This window comes from Anser anser, assembly GCF_964211835.1.
Source record: "Anser anser genome assembly, chromosome: Z".
NCBI lineage: Eukaryota > Metazoa > Chordata > Aves > Anseriformes > Anatidae > Anser > Anser anser.
In genome coordinates this window covers 18,177,820-18,187,463 of record NC_139723.1, presented here as the reverse complement: position 1 = coordinate 18,187,463, position 9,644 = coordinate 18,177,820, and the positions used below count along the sequence as shown (strand labels likewise).

The 9,644-nt window shown below is 38.2% G+C and overlaps 1 protein-coding gene across 2 annotated transcripts in view; it reads right to left on the bottom strand.

Moving 5' to 3' along the window:
- Window positions 1-7,159: 7,159 nt before the first annotated feature.
- The window catches only part of AP3S1 (adaptor related protein complex 3 subunit sigma 1), a 33,886-nt gene continuing 31,401 nt past the window's right edge, over window positions 7,160-9,644 (bottom strand). For both annotated transcript variants that reach the window (XM_083818229.1, XM_083818230.1), the window contains one exon: window positions 7,160-8,444. In XM_083818229.1, the coding sequence (XP_083674355.1) occupies window positions 8,316-8,444 (129 nt within the window). In that variant the 3' untranslated portion in view covers window positions 7,160-8,315. The remainder of the gene's footprint in view (window positions 8,445-9,644) is intronic.

The following is a 9,644-nucleotide window of genomic DNA, read 5'->3' as shown; positions in this document are numbered from 1 at the left end:
ATCATCCCAGGAGGAGGCATGCATCTTATCCTTTTCAAAACTGTTATAGCCATTCTCATCTCCCTGATTGACTGTAGGCCTTTCAAATGGAGCAGTCTTCCCGATATACCCTGCTGACTGCATGTTTGGTTTTGTCATATTTACAGTAAAATCTTGCCTATCAACAGCTCAATCTTCCTGACACCTCCTTAGCTCTTCTGGTCCATTTGATATTCAATTTCTGTCTCGATATTTCAAACACTTCCCAGCTGCCACTCTTCTTGAAGATCAGCCCCTCTGTGCCTTTATTTCTGCTAACACATAATTGATACTTTGAATCCATTGCTAAGAGCAGTATGTTGGGAAAGGCCAGTGGGAATTGCTAAATACATCTCTAAAGTATTTTAAAAATATATATTTTTTTTACTTTTGTTTTCAACCAAGAGACTTTGTGTTGCTTGTATGCTTTTATATTTCAGTTCTTAGAAATCTGATTAATGTCTAAAACCTTAAAAAATAGATATAAAACACGCTTACTGACTTTGGAATACTGTTCATACTTCTGGTGGACAGGAGAGAAATTTACTTACAAAGTAAATATCACTTGGGCATCTCGGACTCCTGGCACTGAAATTAACACACTTGCTGAAGTATGCAATCCTCCTCTCCTTTCAGCCTGCCATTTCCTTAACAGGCTGTACTGCTACGAGGGGGCTAGGGAAAGGGAAAGGCTAAGGAATTCACCTGTTACTACTATGAACCTGGAATATCCACCCCACCAGCTGGTTTTTGTCAAATTACACACAACCATGGTGTATTTTCTTATGTTTGGGAACACTTTAAATATTGCATAGCACTTGCTAAGAAACAGCAAGATTTCTCTTGTATGCAAATCCATTTGCTTTCTTCTTCTGTCTTTCTCTGCTTCCTCATCACTCATGCCAACTTTAGACAAAGGAAATGTTTGTCAGAAAGGTAAAAATAGACCAACCAACAGCTTTCTGACCAACAGTCAGAAAAAAACATACACATTTAGAAGCAGTTTAAAGCTTGCTGCTTTTGTCCTTACCTGAAAAAGATCTGGTTTTCATGGGTCTGTCCATTTATAGAGTTCTACCTATAGATATACATATATCAGTGAATCTAATAAATTACTTCACAGCTCTGTCATGCTTTCATCCATAGACTATAAAATAACCTGTTTAGCTGCTGCTTCTTTTACAACCTTCCTTACCCTTCATCTCCCTTCTAGCTTTTCTTTTTCTAGGCAGCATTATTCCTAAGCTGCTTTTCAAACTACCAGTTTCTTTTCACCCCAGCTCTCTCCTGGATATTTTCCTGCTGGGAAACCTAACTGAGATGTAGCAGGAAGCCCTTCATCACACATGCTTATGAAAGAATAGATTTAAAATAATAACTTATGCATCATGCACAGCTCCTTTCAGTTACAACCCTAATACCTTCTCTTCTTTCATCCTAGCAGTCTCCTTACACTCTTAGATAAAAGTATTTTAGTAAATTGTAACCCAACTAATTAAAAATAATAATACAGGGGAATTAAGCTACTAAAATATACAATAAACGATTCCTACAAACTGAAACTTTCAGGGACAAGGAGCCTCACATAATGGGGTGATACTTACACACTTCTGATGTTCGTTGCACTGATGCCAGGAGGAAAACGAAGAGCACTAACCATTTCCCTTGCTACAAACTTCCTGGGTAACTCCAAACTGTGAAAGGCTATTCCTACCTGCTGTCTTGTCTTGGTCCTGAAGATTATCTCAGAGACAGCAGCGCATGCTGGAGAGCTGCAGTTCAGGCCATTCTGATGGCCTCGCATCACCTAAAAGAGCTCTAACACCTCATGGGGCTTCCTCAGACAACCAGTCCTATACTACAAGTTTACACTACCCTCTGTCAAGAGGTTCTCTTACTTACTTTACCCCTGCTTTGTCTGTATCACAACTCCAGCTTCCAAGTCTATACATGGGCTTGCCCCTACCCAGTGTTTATCTGCCCATGGTGCAAAGCAAGCTGGGGAAACCTAAACCAGGGTGCATACATCTATATTAAGTTATTTCTGTAGTGACATACTCTGTATTCCTAGGGCAGTCGCACATTGCCTGAGTGCACAACACCTCGCAGAGAGATGGCAGTCCAGATACTTCTGTGTACAGTGATGGCATCTGTCCTGAAGAGACACGGAATGACAGGTAGCCAGCCCTTCCTGGGAAGCAGACTTTGCACAGACAGGCTAGACCATGACACATGAGATTTCAGGGAGTCTCAGGAAGGAACAGAACCATGAATTCTGTCCTGGGGTGACCCAATTTTTGACCTGTCACGAAAAACAGCACCTCACTTGTGAATGGGATCATTGCTTGAGTCTTGAAAGATTTTGCTGTCTTTGCACATATCAGCATAACAAATTATCTAAAGACTATTTTGTGTAGAGTTCACTCCAGTTTTGCTTCTCTGTATGCACCCTTTCAGACAGTTTGCTCAAATTTGTTGGGATGGGTTTTAGGTGGAGAAGGTAGAGAGATGTGGGTGCCATAGCAGGGCTACAAGGAAAGCAGAATTTTCTGGTGCACACACTGAGTACTGCTCATGCAGGTACCCTACAAACAGCTGAAGCTGTGAAATTTACTCTGAAATTCAGCACTCAGAGCAGCAACTCTACTGGCTGAACACTGAAAATCATACCAGAACAGTTGGTGGATTGGCCTGTGAAAGCCAAAAGGAAACAGGGAGACTATGCACCAGTCCACCTAAGCAGCTCACAGTCATCACCACAGGCCTGCTTTTAGCTCCAGCTCCGGTGATGCAATTTTGTATAGTCCTGCTCAGATAGAGCACTCCAGGCATAGGCAGAGGTTCCTCCTGAGCTGGGCCACAGGGTCACAACACTCCTGATGCACCACAAGGCCCAAATGTATGCAGACAAGAAAACTGATAGCCAATGTGACAGCCAAGTGCCTGCCTTCACATTTCTACCCATGGAATGGAAGGTGGTCATTAGCTTTCACTTGATGAGCATTTGGGGTTAAACAATAAATGCCAAAAATTGCAGAGTACTCAAGTATTCATGAACAGGATAGATCATTCCCTTAAATGATGAGATGAAGAGGGATTTACAATTTCTATTATGACAATTATAAGTAAAAAAAGATAGTATCTTTTATGAAATTAACTATTCACCATTTGTTGCTTTTGGCAGTACTTGGGTGCTTTCCTTGTTCTTGGTACAATTCTAAGTGCTCTGTGCAGAAGTTGAGAAATACATTGTGTGCAAGATTTAGGCTGTTTTTCTCTAAAAACTACAGACAGACAATTATTTGATTTCTGACATTTTAATTTCCAGTTCCTTCAGTATTTTATGTCCTGCATACGCTAGAATACAGTATCAATGAGCTTTTTTATTAGGTAACTCTTAGAACAAGCTCCCATTCAGCTGTCAGAGTAGGCACAAATAAAGCTCAGGATTAATTTCAGCATTTTTTTGAATATGCTACTAGAAAAAGAAGGCCAAATGTGCTCACAGGAAGGCAGAGCGAACTCAAGTTTCCAGCTTGAACCTGTTTCTCCCTTTTACACGAGTGACCCTTTTCTCCACCCATTCTTGTCAGGAAGAATAAATCAGAGAAGCAACATCTGCTTAAGAGGAGGAATTTTCTATACACTTTCAATGTTGCAAAATATTCCCTCTTCCCAAAACATACTCAAGACAGTGACTTCAGGGAGAAGAGGGACGTACATTTAACACAGTACCTGTACCATCTGTGCTACTGCAGGCAGCATTCTCAGCTGATTCCAACATAATGCTCCTCCTCTGGGGAAAAAAGTCAACAGGTTTTCCAGCAGTACTTAATGTCCCTGCCTCACTGGGAAAACTAGTTTCACTGTTTCAAGTTTACTGGGAACACCCACTTTCTTGATGGTACTTGTAACCTCTCTGCTCTTTCTCCATTTATTTAGAAGGATCCATCTTGCAAGAACAAAGAAAAATAATCTCTCTGCTCCACAGGGGCCTTAACACAAAGTCTTTGGCTTTTGAAAGGAAAATGCTTCAATATCCTTTCCTCTCAATACTTGAGATGTAGTCTGCACATTTTAGGAGAATATTCTTCACTCAGAGGGTGGTGAGGCACTGGCACAGGCTGCCCAGAGGAGCTGTGGATGCCCCATCCCTGGAAGTGTTCAAGGCCAGGCTGCATGGGGCTTTGAGCAACCTGGTCTGGTGGGAGGTGTCCCTGCCCATGGCAGGAGGCTGAAACTGGGTGGTGGTCCTTGAGGTCCCTTCCAACCGAAGCCATTCTATGGCTCTGTGACTCTAGCACACAAAGGAATTTTCCCTCCCAAAGACAAAAACAAACAAGCCAAAAAAAATCACTTGTCACAGCTAGCACTTACTCTTGCCATCTAGTCAGGTTTAATCTCCTTCCAATTACTATGTTTTACAATAAATATCTCTGAACATGTAACAAAAGAATGATCAACCATGGTTTGTAGACAAGCAACCTGAGCAGCTTCAAACTTGCTTAAGGCACTTCCCCTTGCATCCCCAGAACACAGATGTGGAACATGCTTACCTTGTAGAATACTGAGGCCTGTGATACAGGGAATTTTGCATTAAAAAAAAAAAAAAAGAGGAGGTGTGGGGAAAGGCAGGAAAACGGATTAGTTAAGGCACCCTGAATGCCTGATTATTCATTTGTATTATTAATGTTACAATCTTCTTAAAATTATCTCTGTGCATGACTTACCAACGGCTACCAAAAAGTAGCACAAATAATACTTACTACAGTTCAATTGCTACAATCATATGAAAAAGCTTCTCCCCCAAACCCATCACTTGAATTAAAATTTTCAGTAGCAGAGTAAAACACAACTGAGTACGAAGGAAAATCTAAATTAGGAAATCAACACGAGGTGTTGTCTCAGATAACACTAGTAGCAAACAGTCTCACCTACTGTTTAATAACGTTTCACCATTCACCATGCCCATTTAGAATAAATGGCTTTTGAGTATTAATTTAAACATGCTGGCACCCCAATGAACTTTACTTAAAAGGCAGTCCTCTGGAGTGGAGTATTGCCAGTTAGTCACCTGGCTTCAGCAGCTAAGGGATGACTCAAGATGACCTCTTCTCTTTCTAAACAAAAGCTAGTGCAAAAGACTGATTTTAAACTTACTAAGATTCCTTTTCCTTTCCTTTCCTTTCCTTTTCCTTCCCTTCGCTTTCCTTCCCTTTCCTTCCCCTTCCTTTTTGTAGTTACAAAAGAATTTATTTTTTTTTAATTTATATTTAGAGCGCATTTACTTTGCCAGCTTACTTCCATTTTAAATCCTAAGCAGCAAATAAGAGGACACACTAGGAAAAAGAATTCAAAAGGCACATCATTCTCATGAAGGCAATGAATGCAGAAAGGTCACCATCACAGAAATCCATTGATTACCTGCAACACAAGGCAAGACCTAGAAGATCAAGAACAATGATGAAATTCTCATCATTCCTGTAAATCAAGTATCCCATCTTCCCATGACTGGTTTTATTTTAATGCCTGGCAGAGTCAAGTGACATGGTAGGACGGTAACATCCCCCCTGGCAAACTAATGACACTCCTCTGGCAGAGGAGTGGCAACTAGCTTCAGCTGTGCTGACGAAATCCATGTTATGTCATCTGTGAAGACAAAATTATTACCATTCAGGCTTCCTGCAGTGTACCTCTTTTGTGCATGAGAAAGAGAAATTCTCTTTGAAAGGAATGCAATTCTAATGTCAAAAATCAAGAATTTCTTCCCATCCAAGGATTTCCGGAGCTCCAGTTGTGGCTTTTAGCCGCATCCTTGCATTAAGTATTTGCTAGCCAGTCACAAGCAGAGAAGTTTCTTGAAAAGTCTGATGTCTATAGAAAATCTGTCTAGAGAAGAATACCTTCCTGCAGAAGCCACATTTTCAGGTAGGATGGAGGTGGTAAAAATAACAATACTCAAGCTAAAAAAAAGCTTTAAAAAAGACAGCCACGTAATTGCTATGTTAGCTATGTTCTAGTTCACTAAAATAATTTGTTAATAGCTAGGCTTCCTTGAGAGTTGAGAAATTCAACTGAAATATGCTTCACGTCAAGATGCATCTCAGACATATTTTCCCTGAAAATTCAGAAAAATGTTTGATTCAAACACAACCTGAAAACACTTCACTGTAGGGAATGGTTTTTTTTTTTAAACTATGTGAACTTATAAGTCTGAAAATGAGCTTGAAGGAGAAAAGTCAGACAAGAAATGGAGGTCTTAAAAGAATTCCTGAAATTATGAACTCTTTCACAAATAGCAAGAAGAACTATCTCTAGGTCAGAGTACCAAATGTTTCAAAGTTTCCTATTTATTCTGCAGCAGCAGCACAGACTAATCCCTCAGAAGGGAACAATGTGGAAAATTTTCAACATCTTTACTTTGAATGTCACATGGTCTATGCATTAAGCAGAAAAGCAAAAGTTGGCAAAAGCAGGTGAAGCTCTAACAGTTCCAGATTTGTTTTAGCTAAGCTGTGTAACTTGGGAATACTAAAGATACTCTACATCATATGAAAAAATGCTGCGTGCTTCATTCTCTTTTTTTTTAAAGTGGAAATGACAAAGTGTCCGTTTTCTACTTAACCCTGCCCCCCCCCCCCCAATATTTCCTGAGAACTCAAAACTAAGAAAGTTAACTTGGAAGAATAAACATTCAAGAAAGATGGAGAGGGCATTTCTTCTTTCAAATGCACTTACGAAATAGTAAGTGTTCCTTGATGCTTATTAAATGTCATAAGAACAATACAAATTAAGTTCCTTTATTTTCTTAAAAAACACATCTAAATTCCTCAGATTGTATCAGATTTTATACTTCAAAATTAATGTCTCTCTTTTTCCCCGCTCACATACACTCTCAAAAAGTACCAATGGTAATTACAAATGATCAAGCTGAGAACGCGATGTGATTCCACATTTATCCTACAGGCTATGTCTAACATCCAACTCAAAGGAATGCTTCACTTACATAAAATGCAACTTTCTAAAGTAACGCAGTCAGACTAGCCCTGAAATGTGTTGTCCTTGATGCAATATTATTGTATTTTCATATATATTTACAATTGCATACATGTTTTTGGAGAAGAAAACTTTACAGGCATTCTTAAATATGCGAATGATGATTTTATTATTCATTTGAAGAGTTTTGTACATCACACAGACCTTAAGAGCATGACTATAAAAATTAATCACTATCCTCCTTTATTTTTTTTAAATCACAGAAAAGCTGAAGAGCTGAGCAACTTACACAGCCGTGATAGTACTTAGATTTTCTGAGGTCTTGACAATACTAAGTATCTCATAAATCTCCAAGTACAGAACTGCAAATTCCACAAGACACAGAGGCCCTACTAAAGTATCCTTGTAAGTATCTTTGCAGAGTCCTTTTCCTTCTCACATTACTTGATACACTTACATTTACAGTTCTAAGCTACCCAATCATTTCAGCCCGTTCTGTACTTGCCACAACACACACAGGCAACTGCAGAGACCCTTCTGTCAGACCATCAGGAAAAGTCTATCAGATTGTGTAAGTATCTTCTCAACATCTATATGTAAACAGAAGTCATCAGACCTTCAGTAAAGGCAGTTTTTCCTTCAGGACAACAATGAACAGCTTTTGTGAGAAATGTTAAGAGCCAGTATGTTCAATACAACACTCCAGTGTAATACCTTCAGAGATTAAAATACAACATCAATGCTTGCTGCAACAGTATTTACGTGTAGTCAATAGGCTCAATGAATAGGAAATAAAAGTGATTTATTGCAATGAGTAGATATCAGACAAATAGGTATTTAGAAGTCCAGTTTGTTATGATTTTATTTAAACAAAACAAAGGTTTAATGTTTTCATGCAATATTTGCACTTAAATAATCATGACAAAGACCAGAAGTAGTTAAGGAATGCACTAATTATAGACCTTAGTGAACATACAAAAAACTCAGCATTATAGATTATACAAAGTAAAGAACATCTTAAATACTTTCCCAAAATACTGCAGCAGCCGAGACACAGTGATATGCCTTACAAGGGCATAGGAATGTAATTTAGAAATCACACGGGAACTACCCATTTCCTTTAATTTCACAAACAGGACAAAAGCAACATTCAACTCCACACAATGATTTTTCAAATAATGTCTATACAGTACCTTGAGTTTTATCCAAATAGTAAAAGTTAGACATGTTGTTTATTTAGTAAACAATTATGTGGTAAACCTCTATTACATTTTTGCTTGGTTTTACCTGGAGTAGCCATGTTATTTAAAAGTGGGCAGGTTTGGCACTTTTATACTGATGTCGCCAATATTAATATTTCTTGGGATCTCTGGCAGATTCATATTCTTTACAGCTGAAACAGCCCGGGCTGGAGCTCCTGCTAAACCAGCCTGTGTACAAAGCGAGGAAAAATGTAAGTCAGGCAAAGTTGGTTACAAAAGGATTTAACAGCAGTATACACAGACAACTAACTTTCCCAGTATTTCCATGGTTTTACACAATTAGAAAGACCAGATGGTAATTGTGTTTGGAATGAAATGGGTTATTTGGAAATATTAAACCAGAAAGAGAAAACAGTTCACACGTTCCTTTTTATATGGTAAAACATGTAATGTCAACTTGATGGAAAAGTATGCAGAGAGGAATAAGAGGCTCATCCACATGTGTGTAATATGCAGGTTATTGAAGAGACAATGTCGAGCTACTTAAGTTCAACGTGCTGTCTTTGTCTCTCGCCTATTCTAAGAGTTCACGTGGTTCAGAGTTGACCAATGTTGGTTACAGGTTCAGAATATGTAACCTCAAAGTAGCAAGTTACTGAAAGCCAGTTGAACCATATTACATATCAAAATGCAAATAAATATGAGGTAATTCAAGGTGGCTTAGCCTGAAATGAAAAGGGTGAAAACCTTGCATTTGTGAGTGATAAAGAGCATGTAGAAAGATTATTTCTACAGACCAAATGATTCAATCTGTTACCCCTAGTATCTAATTATTTGCTAACATATCTGCAGCCTTTAGGCACATGGCAACATTATATAATCTGATTATGCCAAATTAAATACTGTACTAGCTACTTTGTAATAAATTCCTCTACTGCAGTTTCTCCATTTAAAGCAATAGTTCTACTGTATAAATATAAAAATTTAGCAATATAGAAGTAAGTTTATTACTGGCTTCCATTCAGTTCTGCCTTTTAGATAAAATAACTGTGCAGTTTACACACTAGAGCTTATTACTGAAGTACTAAGAAAGATGATTTGCAACTTGTAAGCCTGAAGACATACAGAACATGATCATTCCCAACTGCTTCTGAAGAACAGCTTTCAAAACGTCCTTAGTTTAAGGACTGTTAAAGACCAATAACTGTTATTGTATTTGATACTGTGTAGAAAAGGTAGCACTCATTATAAATATGGAATTGTTTCTCCTATAAATCCAAATTCACTAAGTATATTTAGAATTAGCTGTGTGGCTTTATTTCAGACTTGCCACTGAAGTGCAAAAGTCTTTTTTGTTCTTGCTAGATAAATAAAATAAAATAAAATAAAATAAAATAAAATAAAATAAAATAAAATAAAATGTTAAAG